We start from the raw sequence: 23,194 nt of genomic DNA on the forward strand, positions 1-23,194 counted from the left end.
GAAACCTCTAACTGCAACTTATCTTACCAGGTCTGATTTTCATTTATATTTTCTTGCCATAATGCAATATAATCTAAACAGTTCTCTATTTTGGTATGAAAAATTAATCGATTCCGGGTATCTATCTATCTATCTATCTATCTGTCTGTCTGTCTGTCTGTCTGTCTGTGCCTTGGTTATTTGATCAGGTGTAATATTCCTTTAGTGCTCTAAGTGACGCTGTTGGTCAGGCTGTGTGGATATTCAGCGCCATATTTAGATCCTCCCCTGTGCTCTGACTGCATGCAGACGGCGGTTTTATTCAGTTGGGACTGTATCTCGATTAATCAAGCAGCGCCAGCCACCTTCTAACACATACAGGAAATACTTCATATGTTTTTTGTTGTTTTTGTTGTTGTTTTTTAAATAAGTCCTTAATATTTAGTTTGTAATATGGGAGGTGTTTGTTTCTTCGATGCTCGGATAAGATGCTCTACCTTCCGCGTTTCATCATGGCTGACAATGCTTCTGGTTGGATTTGCTTTTGTCATGGCCGTTACGCACGGGCAGGTCCGTTATTCTATTCCCGAGGAGATGAACAAGGGATCAGTGGTGGGAAATATCGCTCAGGATCTCGGTTTGGATGTAAAGAGACTGAAATCTGGCCGAGCGCGGATCTTTACGGAGGACAGTCGTGAGTACATCGGTCTGAATGTGGATAAAGGCACTCTGATAGTGAGAGAGAGGATAGATAGAGAGGAGCTGTGCGCTCAAGTGTCTCCATGCTCTTTACATTTTCAGATTATTCTAGATAATCCAATGGAACTCCATCGAGTTGATGTTGAAATATTGGATATTAATGATCATGCACCTGCTTTCGACAGAAAAGTAATCAGTTTTGAAATAGCCGAAACCGTTCCCCCTGGTGCACGATTTTCTTTAGACAGTGCGCATGATCCCGATGTTGGACTGAATGCACTGCAAAGATACACCCTTAATCCATCGGACCACTTCATTTTGAAAGAATTATCTCGGAGTGATGGTATCAAATATTTTGAGATGGTTTTAAAAACACCTTTAGACAGAGAGCAACAAGAGAATCATAACTTAATTTTGACAGCATTTGATGGTGGATCTCCTCAAAAATCTGGAACAGTTAAGATAACTGTCACTGTTCTTGATGCAAACGACAATTCTCCTGTGTTCAGTCAGCCAATATACCGAGTGTCTTTGTCAGAAAATTCTCCAAAGGACACTGTAGTAGTTACAGTCAGCGCTACTGACAAGGACAAAGGGTCTAATGGCGAGGTTACCTATTCGTTTTCACAAAGCTCCGGACGAGAGGCCATTGATTTGTTTAGTATTGTGTCCCATACTGGAGAAATAAAAGTGAAGAGTTTCATAGATTTTGAAAAATCCAAACAGTACGAACTGAATGTCGAGGCAATGGATGAAGGTGGTCTAACAGATACTAGTAAAGTGTTCATTGAAATTACAGATGTTAATGATAATTCCCCTATTATCAGTGTTATTTCATTTTCCAGCCCTATCCCAGAAGATTCTGCCCCGGGGACTGTTATAGCGATGCTAAATATTAAAGACATTGACTCCGGGAAAAACGGACAAATTAAATGCACAGTGAATTCAGATCTGCCATTTCGCATCAAAGCCACTTCGTCTAATTTTTATAGTTTAATCACCGACCATATTTTAGATCGTGAAATGTTTTCTGAATACAATATAACGATCACAGCTGCAGATGAAGGATCTCCATCTTTATCTACAAATAAAACACTGAGGCTTAAAATATCTGATGTGAACGACAACGCCCCTGTTTTCCAGCGTCACTCATACACCGCTTATGTGATGGAAAATAATTCACCTGGAGTGTCTATATTTGCGGTGACAGCAACTGACAGAGACTCTGGTAATAATGCGCGCATTTCTTATTTTTTAGAAGATCTTTCTGTGAACGGAGTTTCTGCTTCGTCTTATATTTCAGTTAACGCAGACAGCGGAGAGATTCTTGCTATCCGATCTTTTGATTTCGAGCAAACAAAAGAGTTCAATATTCGCGTAAAAGCGCAGGATGGAGGCAACCCGCCTCTCAGTAGCAACGTGAGTGTGAAAATTATTATTCAGGACCAGAACGACAACGCTCCTCAGATTCTGTATCCAGTACAAATTGGTGGCTCTGTGGTGGCTGAAATGGTGCCTCGTTCAGCAGATGTGGGCTATCTTGTCACGAAAGTGGTGGCTGTGGATGTGGACTCTGGACAGAATGCCTGGCTCTCATATAAACTGCAGAAAGCGACAGACAGGGCGCTGTTTGAAGTGGGCTTACAGAATGGAGAAATAAGAACTGTGCGTCAAGTCACTGATAAAGATGCTGTGAAACAGAAGCTCACTGTTGTAGTGGAGGACAACGGACAGCCCTCTCGTTCAGCTACAGTCAATGTTAACGTGGCGGTGGCGGACACTTTCCCCGAAGTGCTATCCGAGTTCACTGACTTTACACACGACAAGGAATACAACGACAACCTGACATTTTATCTAGTCCTGGCATTGGCTGTAGTTTCTTTTCTCTTCATCGTGTCCATCATAGCTATACTGTCAGTGAAATGCTACAGATGGAGACGTGAGCGGATGTTTTATAAATCCGGCGCCAATCTGCCAGTTATTCCGTATTATCCACCCCTTTATGCAGACGTCGGGGGAACAGGAACTTTACAGCATATGTATAATTATGAAGCTTATAGAACCACTGACTCTAGAAAGAGTGATCTGAAATACGCCAGACCTCCTACTGAGAGCATCGTTAGTCTGGACAGCAGTGGTACACAGACACTCAAACATGCTCCGAGGGAGAAAACAAATGACTATGATCAGGTGAGCGGTATTATTATAACAGAGCTACATGCAGGCATGCGTTGTATTTCTGCTGCATCGTATTTAAATATTAAATAATTTTTGAGTTCTTGTAAAATTGTGGTAGAAAAAACGTACGTTATTTGGCTGATGCTTTAAATTAAGTTTCCTTTAACCGACATTATTCGTTGCATAATTTATCCTGGACATTCAATGACCTTCAGCAATACTACACCATAAGTAACATTAACAAAGTAACTTTTACTTGTATTAATTGATGTTTTTATAATTGCCAATACAAAGGAGACAAATAAACAATGCCTTCATCACACAATGTTCATATCATTAATAAGTAAAATAAAGCCCTCAATAACTAATATAAACAGACCCCATGGATATATTTGCAGTTCTTAACTGGCAACATGAACTGAGACTGAGGTTTATTTACATCTGGAAACATTTGTTTCAGTATGTTAACAACATTTATTTGATATGTTGTAATTTAATTTTTGCTAATTAAGCTGGACTTGTTTTTTTTTCATAGATTGAATACATATTAGTGAAATGCACCTGCATTTAACACATGTCAATATGGAAAGTAATACAGAAAGTAATAACTAACTAATATGGAAAGTAATTTGAGTTATGGGAATCATAATGTAAAATTCACAGTATTTTGATCAAAATGCGTGTGATTTCTGTATCTCAATATTTATAGATGCAGAAAATGCCTGGAATGCTAACGTCCCATAAAATGATTGCCGTGCAATTCTGGTCGAGCACTTAAAACAGAGCTGATCTATGGCTAGTAATTCTCTGCAGAACCAAAGGCACCTTCTTTTTGTGAACAGTTCATATACAGCACAATCCTGCATGCAGTTGCCTTTTGATGTTAGGGTGGAAATGAACAGAATGCAATAAAAAAAAATCAATCCAATGTTTTGCAAAAAGAAATGTAGTTAACCCATATAGTTAACCACAGTATAAGTTAGCCAATAAGGCAGATGCTGGCTAAAGGGGAAAAAACTTCCATGATCATCTAGCTACACAATGGAGAACAAAAGAGCACTATAGCATTGTGATATTTTACAAAGTAAATATAAAGTTATATTTATTATTACTTTACCGTTAAGTTCAGACCTGCATTGGGGTTTCCGAAATATAGGAAGAGTTAGCCTTAGCTATGCCAACCACTGGGTTTAGATATGACAGCAGTTAAAAATGTTGACAAGCTTTTTGTAGCATGATTGCGATCACATCATCTATCAATCTATCTATCTGTCTATCTATCTGCCTATCTAAGTCTTTTTATTTGCCTGGCTTTTTGATCAGGTGTAATATTTCATTCATTCTCTAAGTGACGCTGTTGGTTAGGTTGTGCGGATCCTAAACGCCATATTTAGATCCTCCGCTGTGTTCTGACTGCATCCAGACGGTGCTTTTCTTCAGTTGGGACTGTTTCTCTACTCATCAAGCAGCTACGGGCACATTTTAACACTTCTCGAAAATAGTATCTATTTTTATTGAAATAATACATTAATGGTTTGTTTGTAAAATGGGAGTCCTTTGTTGCCTCGATGCCCGGATAAGTGGTTCTGTCTTCCGCTTTTCGACATGGACGACAATGCATCTGGTTGGATTTGCTTTTGTCATGGCCGTTGCGCACGGGCAGGTCCGTTATTCTATTCCCGAGGAGATGAACAAGGGATCAGTGGTGGGAAATATCGTTCAGGATCTCGGTTTGGATGTAAAGAGACTGAAATCTGGCCGAGCGCGGATATTTACGGAGGACAGTCGTGAGTACATCGGTCTGAATGTGGATAAAGGCACTCTGATAGTGAGAGAGAGGATAGATAGAGAGGAGCTGTGCGCTCAAGTGTCTCCATGCTCTTTACATTTTCAGATTATTCTAGATAATCCAATGGCGTTACATGCACTCGATGTTGAAATATTGGATATTAATGATCATGCCCCTGCTTTTGACAGAAAAGACATTAGTATTGAAATACTGGAATCTGCAGCCCCTGGTTCGCTGTTTTATTTAGACAGTGCGCATGATCCCGATGTTGGGTTGAATGCACTGCAAAGATACACCCTTAATCCCACGGAACATTTTACTTTGAAAGAATTATCTTGGAGTGATGGTGTAAAATATGTTGAGATGGTGTTAAAAACACCGTTAGACAGAGAGCAACAAGAGGAGCATAAATTAATTTTGACAGCATATGATGGAGGATCTCCTCAGAAATCTGGAACAGTTAAGATAACTGTCACTGTTCTTGATACAAACGATAATTCTCCTGTGTTCAGTCAGCCAATATACCGAGTGTCTTTGTCAGAAAACATTCCGAAAGATAGTTTAGTAGTTACGGTAGGTGCTACTGACAATGACAAAGGATCTAATGGTGAGATTACCTATTCCCTTTCACAAAGCACCGGAAAAGAGGCCATGGGTCTATTTATTATTAATTCCTACACTGGAGAAATAAAAGTAAACAGTTCCTTAGATTTTGAAAAATCCAAGCAGTATGAACTGAATGTCAAGGCGATGGATAACGGCGGACAAACTGATACCAGTAAAGTGCTCATTGATATTATTGATGTTAATGACAATTCCCCTGTTATCAGTGTCATTTCATTTTCTAACTCGATTCCTGAAGATTCTGCCCCGGAGACTGTTGTAGCGATGTTGAATATTAAAGACATTGACTCCGGGAAAAATGGACGAATTAAGTGCACAGTGAACTCAGATCTGCCATTTCGCATCAAAGCGACATCCTCTAATTTCTATAGTTTAGTTACTGACCGTATTTTAGATCGTGAGATGTTTTCTGAATACAATATAACGATCACAGCTGCAGATGAAGGATCTCCATCTTTATCTACAAACAAAACACTGAGGCTTAAAATATCTGATGTGAACGACAACGCCCCTGTTTTCCAGCGTCGCTCATACACCGCTTATGTGATGGAAAATAATTCACCTGGAGTGTCTATATTTGCGGTGACAGCAACTGACAGAGACTCTGGTAATAATGCGCGCATTTCTTATTTTTTAGAAGATCTTTCTGTGAACGGAGTTTCTGCTTCGTCTTATATTTCAGTTAACGCAGACAGCGGAGAGATTCTTGCTATTCGATCTTTTGATTTCGAGCAAACAAAAGAGTTCAATATTCGCGTAAAAGCGCAGGATGGAGGCAACCCGCCTCTCAGTAGCAACGTGAGTGTGAAAATTATTATTCAGGACCAGAATGACAACGCGCCTCAGATTCTGTATCCAGTACAAACTGGTGGCTCTGTGGTGGCTGAAATGGTGCCTCGTTCAGCAGATGTGGGCTATCTTGTCACTAAAGTGGTGGCTGTGGATGTGGACTCTGGACAGAATGCCTGGCTCTCATATAAACTGCAGAAAGCGACAGACAGGGCGCTGTTTGAAGTGGGCTTACAGAATGGAGAAATAAGAACTGTGCGTCAAGTCACTGATAAAGATGCTGTGAAACAGAAGCTCACTGTTGTAGTGGAGGACAACGGACAGCCCTCTCGTTCAGCTACAGTCAATGTTAACGTGGCGGTGGCGGACACTTTCCCTGAAGTGCTCTCCGAGTTCACGGACTTTACACACGACAAGGAATACAACGACAACCTGACATTTTATCTAGTCCTGGCCTTGGCTGTAGTTTCTTTTCTCTTCATCGTGTCCATCATAGCTATACTGTCAGTGAAATGCTACAGATGGAGACGTGAGCGAATGTTTTATAAGTCCGGTGCCAATCTGCCAGTTATTCCATATTATCCACCCCTTTACGCAGACGTCGGGGGAACAGGAACTTTACAGCATATGTACAATTATGAAGCTTACAGAACCACTGACTCTAGAAAGAGTGATCTGAAATACGCCAGACCTCCTACTGAGAGCATCATTAGTCTGGACAGCAGTGGAACACAGACACTTACGCATGCTCAGAGGGAGAAAACCTGTGCCGAATATGATGAGGTGAGAGCAAAAAACATCTATATGAAGGAATAGTCAGTATTTCTGAAACTTGCTCTTTAATTACAAAATACTCTTTCAAGTCTCTTATATGACTGTCGTAGAAAAACGAGTATTTTTTTTTGTATCGATATACATATGTATGTTGTGTTTCAGTTTTGTATATGCAGAAAATATTCATCCGTGTAAATGTCGTTTATTAAACGGATCCTCGTGCGATTTTAGAAAAGGCGATAACGTTAGAGATGCACTATAGCTAAGAATTCAGAGTCCAGGACTCGTCAAACTCAACACCTTCTGTTTGTGACCAGTTCATTAAGTGTATTAAGAAAACATGGTCTAGTCAGTGAGCAAATGAAGAAGCAGAACTATGTTGATTAATACGATTCTATCCAGGATGTTTGAAACCTATGACGGGATATTTTTAATGTCTTTAAAGATTATATATAAATAATTTTTTTCATATAATTCATCTTAGACATTGGCACCTCCAGCTGTCTTTCAAAAGATGTCTTCGCCTTTCAAAATATAAAAAACCTTATTTTTAAATACATTTTTCAGTTGCAGTACTTTGTAGTATCTTGATACATTTATAGGTGGGGTAAGTTGGGTGAAAATGGATTTTGCTCTGTTTTGTCAGTTTGTACTATCCAGTGCAAAAAATTGCAACGTGTTTACAATTTTAAATATGTTTTTGCAGTTCTGAAAACCGATTACCTATGTCTGTCTGTCTGTCTTTCTGTCTGTCTGTCTTTACCTGACTTTCGTTACTGTTGTAGTATTACTCTGATGCTCTGAGTGACGCTGTTGGTCAGGGTTACAGCTTTATATGCTTGTTTTTAGATCCTCCCCTGTATTCTGACTGCATTCTGCTTTGCTGTTTTTTTCACTTGCGACTGTCTTTGGATTAAAGAAGCATTACGGATGTATTAGCCTTCAGCACTTTGCGAGATAGTTTTTTTTTCAGTTGAAACCACTTTGAAGGTTATCAATCGTGTGTAGCTTACAGTGTTTATAATATGGGAGTCCTTTGTTCCCTCGATGAACGGATAAGTGGCTCTACTGCGCGCTTTTCGACATGGCTGACAATGCTTCTGGTTGGATTTGCTTTTGTCGTGGCCGTTACGCACGGGCAAGTCCGTTATTCTATTCCCGAGGAGATGAACAAGGGATCAGTGGTGGGAAATATCGTTCAGGATCTCGGTTTGGATGTAAAGAGACTGAAATCTGGCCGAGCGCGGATCTTTACGGAGGACAGTCGTGAGTACATCGGTCTGAATGTGGATAAAGGCACTCTGATAGTGAGAGAGAGGATAGATAGAGAGGAGCTGTGCGCTCAAGTGTCTCCATGCTCTTTACATTTTCAGATTATTCTAGATAATCCAATGGCGTTACATGCACTCGATGTTGAAATATTGGATATTAATGACCATGCCCCTGCTTTTGACAGAAAAGAAATCAGTATTGAAATACTGGAATCTGCTGCCCCTGGTTCGCTGTTTTCTTTAGACAATGCGCATGATCCCGATGTTGGGTTGAATGCACTGCAAAGATACACCCTTAATCCCACGGAACATTTTACTTTGAAAGAATTATCTTGGAGTGATGGTGTAAAATATGTTGAGATGGTGTTAAAAACTCCGTTAGACAGAGAGCTTCAAGAGGAGCATCAGTTAATTTTGACAGCATTTGATGGAGGATCTCCTCAGAAATCTGGAACAGTTAAGATAACTGTCACTGTTCTTGATGTAAACGACAATTCTCCTGTGTTCAGTCAGCCAATATACCGAGTGTCTTTGTCAGAAAATATTCCGAAAGATAGTTTAGTAGTGACAGTCAGTGCTACTGATAAGGACAAAGGATCTTATAGTGAGGTTACCTATTCATTTTCACAAAGCACCGGAAAAGAGGCCATGGGTCTATTTATTATTAATTCCTACACTGGAGAAATAAAAGTAAACAGTTCCTTAGATTATGAAAAATCTAAACTGTATGAACTGAATGTCAAGGCGATGGATAACGGCGGACAAACTGATACCAGTAAAGTGCTTATTGATATTACTGATGTTAACGACAATTCCCCTGTTATCAGTGTCATTTCATTTTCTAACGCCATTCCTGAAGATTCTGCCCCGGAGACTGTTGTAGCGATGTTGAATATTAAAGACATTGACTCCGGGAAAAACGGCCAAATTAAATGCACAGTGAACTCAGATCTGCCATTTCGCATCAAAGCGACATCCTCTAATTTCTATAGTTTAGTTACTGACCGTATTTTAGATCGTGAGATGTTTTCTGAATACAATATAACGATCACAGCTGCAGATGAAGGATCTCCATCTTTATCTACAAATAAAACACTGAGGCTTAAAATATCTGATGTGAACGACAACGCCCCTGTTTTCCAGCGTCACTCATACACCGCTTATGTGATGGAAAATAATTCACCTGGAGTGTCTATATTTGCGGTGACAGCAACTGACAGAGACTCTGGTAATAATGCGCGCATTTCTTATTTTTTAGAAGATCTTTCTGTGAACGGAGTTTCTGCTTCGTCTTATATTTCAGTTAACGCAGACAGCGGAGAGATTCTTGCTATTCGATCTTTTGATTTCGAGCAAACAAAAGAGTTCAATATTCGCGTAAAAGCGCAGGACGGAGGCAACCCGCCTCTCAGTAGCAACGTGAGTATGAAAATTATTATTCAGGACCAGAACGACAACGCGCCTCAGGTTCTGTATCCAGTACAAACTGGTGGCTCCGTGGTGGCTGAAATGGTGCCTCGTTCAGCAGATGTGGGCTATCTTGTCACTAAAGTGGTGGCTGTGGATGTGGACTCTGGACAGAATGCCTGGCTCTCATATAAACTACAGAAAGCGGCAGACAGGGCGCTGTTTGAAGTGGGCTTACAGAATGGAGAAATAAGAACTGTGCGTCAAGTCACCGATAAAGATGCTGTGAAACAGAAGCTCACTGTTGTAGTGGAGGACAACGGACAGCCCTCTCGTTCAGCTACAGTCAATGTTAACGTGGCGGTGGCGGACACTTTCCCCGAAGTGCTATCCGAGTTCACTGACTTTACACATGACAAGGAATACAACGACAACCTGACATTTTATCTAGTCCTGGCCTTGGCTGTAGTTTCTTTTCTCTTCATCGTGTCCATCATAGCTATACTGTCAGTGAAATGCTACAGATGGAGACGTGAGCGGATGTTTTATAAGTCCGGTGCCAATCTGCCAGTTATTCCGTATTATCCACCTCTTTACGCAGACGTCGGGGGAACAGGAACTTTACAGCATATGTACAATTATGAAGCTTACAGAACCACTGACTCTAGAAAGAGTGATCTGAAATACGCCAGACCTCCTACTGAGAGCATCATTAGTCTGGACAGCAGTGGTACACAGACACTTATTCATGATCAGAGGGAAAAAACCTGTGCCGAATATGATGAGGTGAGAGCTAAAAACATCTACAGTGTATGAAGGAATATTTAGTATTTATTATACTTGCTCTTTAAATACAAAATACTCTTTCAAGTTTCTTATATGACGGTGATAGAAAAAAACGAGTATTTTTTATTTATTTATTTTGTATCAATATACATATGTATTTTGTGTTTTTATTTTGTATATGCAGAAAATATTTATGCGTGTTAATGTAATTCAAACGGATCCTCGTGCGATTTTAGAAAAGGCGATAACGTTAGAGATGCACTATAGCTAAGAATTCTATTCAGAGTCCAGGACTCGTCAAACTCAACACCTTCTGTTTGTGGAACAAAAAAAACAACAACATGGTCTTGTCAGTGAGCAAATGTAGAAGTAGAGCTATGTTGATTAATACGATTCTATCCAGGATGTTTGAAATCTATCACTTTAGATATTTTTAATGTCTTTAAAGATGTCAAATAAATACATGGCTTCATACAATTCATCATACAGATTGGCACCTACAGCTCTCTTTCAAAAGATGTCTTGCCCTTTCAAAATATAAAACACCGTATTTTTAAATACATTTTTCAGTTGCAGTACTTTGTAGTATTTTGATAGATTTATAGGTGGGGTAAGTTGCGTGAAAATAGATTTTGCTCTGTTTTGTCAGTTTGTACTATCCAGTGCAAAAAATTGCAACTAGTTTACAATCTTAAATATGTTTTTGCAGTTCTGAAAACTAAGTACCTATGTCTGTCTGTCTATCTGTCTGTCTGTCTGTCTGTCTTTAACTGACTTTCGTTACTGTTGTAGTATTACTCTGATGCTCCGAGTGACGCTGTTGGTCAGGGTTACAGCTTTATATGCTTGTTTTTAGATCCTCCCCTGTATTCTGACTGCATTCTGCTTTGCTTTTTTCACTTGGACTGTCTTTGCATTAAAGAAGCATTACGGATGTATTAGCCTTCAGCACTTTGCGAGATTGTTTTTTATTTCAGTTGAAACCACTTTGAAGGTTATCAATCGTGTGTAGCTTACAGTGTTTATAATATGGGAGTCCTTTGTTCCCTCGATGAACGGATAAGTGGCTCTACTGCGCGAGTTTCGACATGGCTGACAATGCTTCTGGTTGGATTTGCTTTTGTCATGGCCGTTGCGCACGGGCAAGTCCGTTATTCTATTCCCGAGGAGATGAACAAGGGATCAGTGGTGGGAAATATCGTTCAGGATCTCGGTTTGGATGTAAAGAGACTGAAATCTGGGCGAGCGCGGATCTTTACGGAGGACAGTCGTGAGTACATCGGTCTGAATGTGGATAAAGGCACTCTGATAGTGAGAGAGAGGATAGATAGAGAGGAGCTGTGCGCTCAAGTGTCCCCATGCTCTTTACATTTTCAGATTATTCTAGATAATCCTGTGGAGCTGCATCGAATTGATTTTGAAATACTGGATATCAATGATCATTCACCTGCTTTTGACAGAAAAGAAATCAGTATTGAGATCCCGGAAACTGCAGCCCCCGGTTCGCGGTTTTCTTTAGACAGTGCGCATGATCCCGATGTTGGTAGTAATGCACCGCAGAGATACACCCTTAATCCCACGGAATATTTCACTTTGAAAGAAATATCTCGTAACGACGGTACCAAATATTTTGAGCTATTATTAAAATTACATTTAGACAGAGAGCGACAGGAAGAGCATCAATTAATTTTGACAGCATTTGATGGAGGATCTCCTCAGAAATCTGGAACAGTTAAGATAACTGTCACTGTTCTTGATACAAACGACAATTCTCCTGTGTTCAGTCAGCCAATATACCGAGCGTCTTTGTCAGAAAATGCCTTTAAGGATAGTTTAGTAGTGACAGTCAGTGCTACTGACATGGACAAAGGATCTAATAGCGAGGTTACCTATTCATTTTCACAAAGCTCCGGAAAAGAGGCCATGGAATTATTTAATGTTGATTCGGACACTGGAGAAATAAAAGTGAAAGGTTTCTTAGATTTTGAAAAATCCAAGCAGTATGAATTGAATGTAGAGGCAATTGACAAGGGAGGATTAATTGATACTAGTAAGGTGCTGATTGAAATTCTTGATGTTAATGATAATTACCCTGTTATCAGTGTTATCTCATTTTCTAACCCAATCCCAGAAGATTCCGTCCTGGGGACTGTTATAGCAATACTAAATGTTAAAGATATAGACTCCGGGAAAAACGGACAAATTAAATGCACAGTGAACTCAGATCTGCCATTTCGCATCAAATCTACATCCTCTAATTTCTTTAGTTTAATTACAGGCCTTGTGTTAGATCGTGAGATGTTTTCTGAATACAATATAACGATCACAGCTACAGATGAAGGATCTCCATCTTTGTCTTCAAATACAACACTGAGGCTTAAAATATCTGATGTGAACGACAACGCCCCTGTTTTCCAGCGTCGCTCATACACCGCTTATGTGATGGAAAATAATTCACCTGGAGTGTCTATATTTGCGGTGACAGCAACTGACAGAGACTCTGGTAATAATGCGCGCATTTCTTATTTTTTAGAAGATCTTTCTGTGAACGGAGTTTCTGCTTCGTCTTATATTTCAGTTAACGCAGACAGCGGAGAGATTCTTGCTATCCGATCTTTTGATTTCGAGCAAACAAAAGAGTTCAATATTCGCGTAAAAGCGCAGGACGGAGGAAACCCGCCTCTCAGTAGCAACGTGAGTGTGAAAATTATTATTCAGGACCAGAATGACAACGCGCCTCAGATTCTGTATCCAGTACAAACTGGTGGCTCTGTGGTGGCTGAAATGGTGCCTCGTTCAGCAGATGTGGGCTATCTTGTCACTAAAGTGGTGGCTGTGGATGTGGACTCTGGACAGAATGCCTGGCTCTCATATAAACTGCAGAAAGCGGCAGACAGGGCGCTGTTTGAAGTGGGCTTACAGAATGGAGAAATAAGAACTGTGCGTCAAGTCACTGATAAAGATGCTGTGAAACAAAAGCTCACTGTTGTAGTGGAGGACAACGGACAGCCCTCTCGTTCAGCTACAGTCAATGTTAACGTGGCGGTGGCGGACACTTTCCCTGAAGTGCTCTCCGAGTTCACTGACTTTACACACGACAAGGAATACAACGACAACCTGACATTTTATCTAGTCCTGGCCTTGGCTGTAGTTTCTTTTCTCTTCATCGTGTCCATCATAGCTATACTGTCAGTGAAATGCTACAGATGGAGACGTGAGCGGATGTTTTATAAATCCGGCGCCAATCTACCAGTTATTCCGTATTATCCACCTCTTTACGCAGACGTTGGGGGAACAGGAACTTTACAGCATATGTACAATTATGAAGCTTACAGAACCACTGACTCTAGAAAGAGTGATCTGAAATACGCCAGACCTCCTACTGAGAGCATCATTAGTCTGGACAGCAGTGGGACGCAGACACTTAAACATGCCCAGAGGGAGCAAGTTGGTGATCACTATGATCAGGTGAGAGCCACAATAAAAACCGGTCTACACGCAGAGATACGGGCAGCTTTCTGCTACCTGAAATTTAAATACATATTTCAAATACAAAATACAATTTTGCTGTCTCATATTGCTGTCTCATAAGAAGTAGGTAAATAATTTGTAACAAGATACGCTTTTGTTTGTGTTTAATTTCTATAAAGACAATTTTGTGTTGCATTTTAGTATTATCAAAATTTACTCATTACTTTTTGTGGTGACATCATGTCAAAAAATTTTTGTAAACTAATACCCTTTTGCTATTCTAGCGTACCAGATATGCTTTACGATGCAACAGCAAATAGGGTAATTATTAAATGCAGCAGCTTCTGTTCGTGCCAGTGCGGCAGTGTTATACTTGATTGAAAGCCAAAATTGTTGACTCAAAAACTGTAAATGTTTCACCGATGTAGATGTAGATGCGGTTTAAAGGATTTTACATTTTCAATTTTGTCTCTTATTATTGATAATACTGTTAGAACCAATTGTTCGTTGACCGTTGTTTATATATATATATATATATATATATATATATATATATATATATATATATATATATATATATATATATATATAGAAAGACAGACAGACAGATCGATCACTTTATTAATCCCAGAGGGAAATTCACAGATTACAGCAGCAATCCAAAGAGTACAGTGTGTAAGCAAGAGTATTCAGAATAATAAGCATACACATATTTAGTATGAATTATAAAATATAGTATAGTATATAAAGACAATATAGACTTACAGTATATGCTCACATGTAAGTGAACTACTGAAGTATTAACCCCAAGCAAGATGAGTGATTAGTGTAATGTATGGAGCAAACAGTCCAAAACAGCAGGTATGGAACTACAGTTGTGCAGCAAAGTAGCTGTGATCAACCAAGCATCCACATTTGTGCAGTAATATTATGAGTAGCATCAATGCAGTAACCAGAATGCAATCCAATGCAAAATGAAGCATACTTACTATGAGGTTATTCTAGGAATGGACTCTAATGCACCATAATGTTCTGGCACAGTGACGAATGTTGCTGATGGTAAGCATGACCTCTTGTAATGTTTCTTGCTACAGTGGACCTGAATGAGTCTTTACTGAAGGTGCTCAGCTGTTTGACCAGCGGTTGTGGAGAGGATGTGACACATTGTCCAAGATTGATTATAGTTTGGTTAGTTTGCCTTACTGTACACAACCTCCATGCTGACTTTTCAATTCACCCTGCTGTCATGCCAAAGACAAGGTATTTGTAGGTGTCAACCAGCTCAACTTTTAAAGGGTTTTCATGTTCCTAAAGAGGTTCTACTTGGAAACCTTTGTGTTAGGGTAAGAATGTGTTGTTCGCCATAGGACATCTAAAGGTTTCTGCAGAGGGACAAACCAAAGAATATTAGTAATTTGAGCTTTTCCCCCTAAATATGTAGGCAGCTTAATTATAATTAACAATCTCTTTGCATAATGTGTTTTTGAATTTTGAAAATATAAAATACTATTTTGTTTTGACAGATTTTGACCCATTTTGCAGTAGGATTTTCTACTGCTTATTTTATACATTTACATCTGAGGTATGTTGTTTGAAAATATATTTGGCTCTTTTTTTTAGCAAACCCTACCAGCCAGCCAATGACCTAATTTTTTTATGAATTCACACTTTTAATTATCTATCTATCTATCTATCTATCTATCTATCTATCTATCTATCTATATCTGGCTTATTAGTAGGCGTAATATGTCTTTGGTGCTCTGAGTGACGCTGTTGGTTAGGGTGTGCAGTTTTTAGATGCTGATTTTTAGGTCCTCCCCTGTATTCTAATTTCATACAGAGGGGGGATTCCTCTTCAGTTGGTCCAGTCTTTCGATACAACAACCATCGATGAAGTATTGCCTATAAATATTTCTTGGTTTTTTAGACTAGTTTAAGGTTTCCGAATCGTGTGTAGCTTACAGTATTTATAATATGGGTTTTCTTTGTTCCCTCTATGCCCGGATAAGTGGCTCTTCTGTCCGCGATTCGACATGGCTGACAATGCTTCTGGTTGGATTTGCTTTTGTCATGGCCGTTGCGCACGGGCAAGTCCGTTATTCTATTCCAGAGGAAATGAATAAGGGATCGGTGGTGGGAAATATCGTTCAGGATCTCGGTTTGGATGTAAAGAGACTGAAATCTGGCCGAGCGCGGATCTTTACGGAGGACAGTCGTGAGTACATCGGTCTGAATGTGGATAAAGGCACTCTGATAGTGAGAGAGAGGATAGATAGAGAGGAGCTGTGCGCTCAAGTGTCTCCATGCTCTTTACATTTTCAGATTATTCTAGATAATCCAATGGAATTACATAGAATTGACGTGGAAATACTGGATATCAATGATCATGCTCCTGCTTTTGACAGAAAAGAAATCAGTATTGAGATCCCGGAATCTGCTGCCATCGAGTCACTCTTTTCGTTAGATAGTGCGCATGATCCCGATGTTGGGCTGAATGCACTGCAGAAATACACCCTTAATCCCACGGATCATTTCAGTTTAAAAGAATTATCCCGGAGTGATGGCAGCAAATATGTGGAGATGGTTTTAAAAACTTATTTAGACAGAGAGCAACAAGAGGAGCATAAATTAATTTTGACAGCATTTGATGGTGGATCTCCTCAGAAATCTGGAACAGTTAAGATAACTGTCACTGTTCTTGATGTAAACGACAATTCTCCTGTGTTCAGTCAGCCAATATACCGAGTGTCTTTGTCAGAAAATATTCCGAAGGATAGTTTAGTAGTGACAGTCAGTGCTACTGACAAGGACAAAGGATCCAATAGCGAAGTTATCTATTCATTTTCGCAAAGCACCGGAAAGGAGGCCATGGATTTGTTTACCATTAATTCGGACACTGGGGAAATAAAGGTTAAATCTTCCCTTGACTTTGAAAAGTCCAAGCACCATGAACTGGATATTAAGGCCATGGATAAGGGCGGACTAACAGGCACCAGTAAAATGCTTGTTGAAATTACAGATGTAAACGACAATCCTCCTGTTATCAGTGTTATCTCATTTTCCAACCTGATCCCTGAAGATTCCGCTCCTGATTCGGCTGTTGCGATGTTGAATATTAAAGACATAGACTCCGGGAAAAACGGTCAAATTAAATGCACAGTGAACTCAGATCTGCCATTTCGCATCAAAGCGACATCCTCTAATTTCTATAGTTTAGTTACTGACCGTATTTTAGACCGTGAAATATTTTCTGAATACAATATAACGATCACAGCTGCAGATGAAGGATCTCCATCTTTATCTACAAACAAAACACTGAGGCTTAAAATATCTGATGTGAACGACAACGCCCCTGTTTTCCAGCGCCACTCATACACCGCTTATGTGATGGAAAATAATTCACCTGGAGTGTCTATATTTGCGGTGACAGCAACTGACAGAGACTCTGGTAATAATGCGCGCATTTCTTATTTTTTAGAAGATCTTTCTGTGAACGGAGTTTCTGCTTCGTCTTATATTTCAGTTAACGCAGACAGCGGAGAGATTCTTGCTATTCGATCTTTTGATTTCGAGCAAACAAAAGAGTTCAATATTCGCGTAAAAGCGCAGGATGGAGGCAACCCGCCTCTCAGTAGCAACGTGAGTGTGAAAATTATTATTCAGGACCAGAATGACAACGCGCCTCAGATTCTGTATCCAGTACAAACTGGTGGCTCTGTGGTGGCTGAAATGGTGCCTCGTTCAGCAGATGTGGGCTATCTTGTCACTAAAGTGGTGGCTGTGGATGTGGACTCTGGACAGAATGCCTGGCTCTCATATAAACTACAGAAAGCGGCAGACAGGGCGCTGTTTGAAGTGGGCTTACAGAATGGAGAAATAAGAACCGTGCGTCAAGTCACCGATAAAGATGCTGTGAAACAGAAGCTCACTGTTGTAGTGGAGGACAACGGACAGCCCTCTCGTTCAGCTACAGTCAATGTTAACGTGGCGGTGGCGGACACTTTCCCTGAAGTGCTCTCCGAGTTCACTGACTTTACACACGACAAGGAATACAACGACAACCTGACATTTTATCTAGTCCTGGCCTTGGCTGTAGTTTCTTTTCTCTTCATCGTGTCCATCATAGCTATACTGTCAGTGAAATGCTACAGATGGAGACGTGAGCGGATGTTTTATAAATCTGCAGCCAATCTGCCAGTTATTCCGTATTATCCACCTCTTTACGCAGACGTCGGGGGAACAGGAACTTTACAGCATATGTACAATTATGAAGCTTACAGAACCACTGACTCTAGAAAGAGTGATCTGAAATACGACAGACCTCCTACTGAGAGCATCATTAGTCTGGACAATAGTGGAACCCAGACCATCGCGCATGCGCAAAGGGAGAAAGTTGGTGATCACTATGATCAGGTGAGAGCTACACTAAGAACAGGTCTACGCACAGAGATATGCAGCTTTCTGATAACTGAAATATATATATATATATATATATATATATATATATATATATATATATATATATATATATATATATATACACACACACTTTTTAAATACAAAATGCAATTTTGCTGTTTCATATTACTATCTTGTTAGAAGTGGACAGGGACGTGACTAAAGATTTATTAATGAGGGTGAGGGGGCTAAGCCTCTTTTAGGGGGCTCTGGGCATACTCCCCCCAAAATTTGTGTTGCGCGTCACCTCCTGTAATGATCTGGGAGTATTTCCCTTTAAGACCAGGAGGGGTGCGTGACCGCGTAGTTCTGCGCTGTCGCTGCCTGTGTGTGAGTCTGCAGCAAGTGTGTGTAAGTGAGCAGCCGAACTTTAACCGTGATAATGTTCAACAAAATTAATAAAACCAACGTAAAATATTTTAACAGTAAACGGTGTCTGTGTGGATCATTCGCTGACCAACAGAACAGCTCGATCAAAGTGTATACATGCTGGACGAAGTCGAGCTACAAGTCCAGGTGTGTCGGGCGTTCAGCAGCCTCCCCCAGGTCCTAATGCCCTGGCTTTAGACGTGTTGGAATCGAACCGTTGATTAAAAAAAGGATGAAATCAAAAATAAAATATATTCGCTGATATATTGATTTGCTTAGGGAGGACTACTGAATATTGGGGGGGGGGGGGGTAAATTGGTCTAGCGAGGTCACTGGAAGTCGTATATAATTTGCAACAAGATACGCTTTTGTTTGTTTAATTACTATAAAGACAGTTTTGTGTTTCGTTTTGGTATTATCAAGATTTACACATTACTTTTTTGAGGTGGTATCATGTAAACGCATTTTGTTAACTAGTACCCTTCTGACATTCTAGCGTGCAAGATCTGCTTTACGATGCAACCGCAAATAGGTTAATGCAACATCTTCTGTTTGTGCCAGTGCAGCAGTGTTACCATGTGCTTGAGTATGTCAGGGTGAAAGCCAAATTCTTTGACTCAAAAACCCTAAACGTTTCAAGTATGTATAATAGGGTTTAAACGATTTCACATGTTCATGTTTGTCTCTTATTATCCATCATACTTTTAATTATAACTGTTTTAACTAATTGCTCTTTGAGGGGGTTTGGGATAGCTGGACAGATGTATAGATTGATAGATGGAGAGAGAGAGAGAGAAAGAGAGAGAGAGAGAGAGAGAGAGAGAGAGAGAGAGAGAGAGAGAGAGAGAGAGAGAGAGAGAAGATATGTCACTTTATTAATCCCAGAAGGAAATTCACAGATGACTGCGGCAATCCAAAAAGAAGAATATGCAAGAAATAGTATTCAGAACAATAAAAACAAAACATAAGCGTATTTAGTATAAATTATACAAAAAAATGCGTTGTGTACAAAGTGAATATAGGTTTATATAAACAAGTCCTCTATGTGAAAGTGAAAGCATCAGTTCAGTAGTGGAGTATTAACCCCCAGGAAGGTGAATGATTAGTGTAATGTATGGAGCACACAGTGAAAATCAGCAGGTGGAACCACGTATGGGCAGCAAAGTATCTGTGATCAACAGTTGTGTAACAGTAATATTATGCAGTAAGCGGTAAGAATACAACCCAGTGCAAAATGTAGCATATGTACAATGAGCTTATACTAGGAATGGCCTCTAATGCACTATAATGTCCTGGCACACTGAGGAATTGTTGTACAGCGTGATCGGTGGTGGTAAAAATGGCCTCTTGTAGCGTTCCTTGCTACAGTGAAGCTGAATGAGTCTTACTGAAAGTGCTCTGCTCTTTGACCAATAGGGAGTGGAGAGGATGTAATACATTGTCCAGAATGGATAACAGTTTAGTTACTCTTCATCTTTCCACAACCACCTCCAAATAGTCCAGGGAACATCCCAGGACAGAGAAGTTTTCTTTATCTGTTTACTTAGTTTCCTTGCCTTTCATGATCTAATGCTGACCACCAACGTTTACATGTTTTTTGGAAATACATTTTGCTCTTTTTTTCCCCACAAACCCCACTAACCAATAACATAATCGTCACAAATTCACAATTTTATCTATCTATCTATCTATCTATCTATCTATCTATCTATCTATCTAAGGATATCTGGCTTCTGTTATCAGGTGTAATATGTTTTTGGTGCTCTGCGTGACGCTGTTGGTTAAGGTGTGCAGTTTTAGATGCTCATTTTAGATCCTCCTCTAGAAAGTAATTTCATGCAAATTGGGATTTCTCTTCACTTGGTGCGGTCTTTCGACACAACAACCATCAATGAAGGACTGCCTTTCATTATTAGGTTTTTAACACTATTATAACGTATCTGAATCGTGTGTAGCTTACAGTGGTTATAATATGGGAGTCCTTTGTTCCCTCGATGCCCGGATAAGTGGCTCTCCTGTCCGCGTTTCATCATGGCTGACAATGCTTCTGGTCGGATTTGCTTTTGTCATGGCCGTTGCGCACGGGCAGGTCCGTTATTCTATTCCCGAGGAGATGAACAAGGGATCAGTGGTGGGAAATATCGTTCAGGATCTCGGTTTGGATGTAAAGAGACTGAAATCTGGACGAGCGCGGATCTTTACGGAGGACAGTCGTGAGTACATCGGTCTAAATGTGGATAAAGGCACTCTGATAGTGAGAGAGAGGATAGATAGAGAGGAGCTGTGCGCTCAAGTGTCTCCATGCTCTTTACATTTTCAGATTATTCTAGATAATCCAGTGGAACTGCACCGAGTTGATGTGGAAATATTGGATATCAATGATCATGCTCCTGCTTTCGATAGAAAAGAAATTAGTATTGAAATAAGGGAATCTATTGCCTCGGGTTCAAGGTTTTCGTTAGACAGTGCGCATGATCCCGATGTTGGACTGAATACACTGCAGAGATACACCCTTAATCCCACGGATCATTTCACATTGAAAGAATTATCTCGTAACGATGGCAGCAAATATGTTGAGATGATATTAAAAACTCCTTTAGACAGAGAGCAACAAGAGGAGCATAAATTAATTTTGACAGCATTTGATGGAGGATCTCCTCAGAAATCTGGAACAGTTAAGATAACTGTCACTGTTCTTGATGCAAACGACAATTCTCCTGTGTTCAGTCAGCCAATATACCGAGTGTCTTTGCCAGAAAATGTTCCGAAAGATAGTTTAGTAGTGACAGTCAGTGCTACTGACCTGGACAAAGGATCTAATAGTGAGGTTACCTATTCATTTTCACAAAGCACCGGAAAAGAGGCCATGGATTTGTTCAGCATTGATTCAGATAATGGAAAAATAAAAGTGAAAGGTGTCATAGACTTTGAAAAATCCAAAGAATATGAATTAAACGTGGAAGCGATAGATGAAGGTGGACAAACTGATACCAGTAAGGTGCTAATTGAAATTATTGATGTTAATGACAATTCTCCTGTTATCAATGTTATCTCATTTTCCAACTCGATTCCTGAAGATTCCACCCAGGAGAAGGTTGTAGCGATGTTGAATATAAAAGATATAGACTCTGGTAAAAATGGCCAAATTAAATGCACAATTAATTCAGATCTGCCATTTCGCATCAAATCTACATCCTCTAATTTCTATAGTTTAGTTACTTACCGTATTTTAGACCGTGAAATATTTTCTGAATACAATATAACGATCACAGCTACAGATGAAGGATCTCCATCTTTATCTACAAATAAAACACTGAGGCTTAAAATATCTGATGTGAACGACAACGCCCCTGTTTTCCAGCGTCACTCATACACCGCTTATGTGATGGAAAATAATTCACCTGGAGTGTCTATATTTGCGGTGACAGCAACTGACAGAGACTCTGGTAATAATGCGCGCATTTCTTATTTTTTAGAAGATCTTTCTGTGAACGGAGTTTCTGCTTCGTCTTATATTTCAGTTAACGCAGACAGCGGAGAGATTCTTGCTATCCGATCTTTTGATTTCGAGCAAACAAAAGAGTTCAATATTCGCGTAAAAGCGCAGGACGGAGGCAACCCGCCTCTCAGTAGCAACGTGAGTGTGAAAATTATTATTCAGGACCAGAACGACAACGCGCCTCAGATTCTGTATCCAGTACAAACTGGTGGCTCTGTGGTGGCTGAAATGGTGCCTCGTTCAGCAGATGTGGGCTATCTTGTCACTAAAGTGGTGGCTGTGGATGTGGACTCTGGACAGAATGCCTGGCTCTCATATAAACTGCAGAAAGCGGCAGACAGGGCGCTGTTTGAAGTGGGCTTACAGAATGGAGAAATAAGAACTGTGCGTCAAGTCACCGATAAAGACGCTGTGAAACAGAAGCTCACTGTTGTAGTGGAGGACAACGGACAGCCCTCTCGTTCAGCTACAGTCAATGTTAACGTGGCGGTGGCGGACACTTTCCCTGAAGTGCTCTCCGAGTTCACTGACTTTACGCACGACAAGGAATACAACGACAACCTGACATTTTATCTAGTCCTGGCCTTGGCTGTAGTTTCTTTTCTCTTCATCGTGTCCATCATAGCTATACTGTCAGTGAAATGCTACAGATGGAGACGTGAGCGGATGTTTTATAAATCCGGCGCCAATCTGCCAGTTATTCCGTATTATCCACCCCTTTACGCAGACGTCGGGGGAACAGGAACTTTACAGCATATGTACAATTATGAAGCTTACAGAACCACTGACTCTAGAAAGAGTGATCTGAAATACGACAGACCTCCTACTGAGAGCATCATTAGTCTGGACAGCAGTGGAACTCAGACTCTTACGCATGCGCAAAAAATGAAAACTAGTGACGACCATGATCAGGTGAGAACTCTTACTGCAGTGGATCCTTCCAGTACTCGTTATCGATTTTTTAAAGAAAATTTCTGAACGATTCTCTATTTTGGAAAATAAAAAAATAAAAAAAAAGACCGGTTCCAGGTGGCATTATTATAGACTGTCTTTGAGCAATGGTCAATTGCTGTTTTATCTCTACAGATTGGTATATATTTA

General features: G+C 40.1%; 2 protein-coding genes across 23 annotated transcripts in view; both read left to right on the forward strand.

Annotated features, from left to right (window-relative positions):
* The window catches only part of LOC108274931 (protocadherin gamma-A11), a 97,679-nt gene that overhangs the window by 32,236 nt on the left and 42,249 nt on the right, over nt 1-23,194 (forward strand). For 2 of the 22 annotated variants that reach the window (XM_053685602.1, XM_053685608.1), the window contains exon 1: nt 34-2,868. The exons of 12 other annotated variants lie outside the window; for them this stretch is intronic. In XM_053685602.1, coding sequence (XP_053541577.1) covers nt 433-2,868 — 2,436 coding nt within the window. In that variant the 5' untranslated portion in view covers nt 34-432. Of the gene's footprint in view, nt 1-33; nt 2,869-2,914; nt 6,842-6,887; nt 10,297-11,097; nt 13,765-14,415; nt 18,181-23,194 lie in introns of those variants that run through there. 8 more of the 22 variants (XM_053685597.1, XM_053685607.1, XM_053685600.1 and 5 more) reach the window with 4 other exon arrangements.
* Nucleotides 19,396-23,071, forward strand: LOC128634904 (putative protocadherin beta-18). Its single transcript, XM_053685613.1, has one exon. The coding sequence runs from the start codon at nt 20,567-20,569 to the stop codon at nt 23,069-23,071; it is 2,505 nt and encodes an 834-aa protein (XP_053541588.1). The 5' UTR covers nt 19,396-20,566.

The sequence above is a fragment of the Ictalurus punctatus genome, chromosome 14 (genome assembly GCF_001660625.3).
Source record: "Ictalurus punctatus breed USDA103 chromosome 14, Coco_2.0, whole genome shotgun sequence".
NCBI classification, from domain to species: Eukaryota; Metazoa; Chordata; class Actinopteri; order Siluriformes; family Ictaluridae; genus Ictalurus; species Ictalurus punctatus.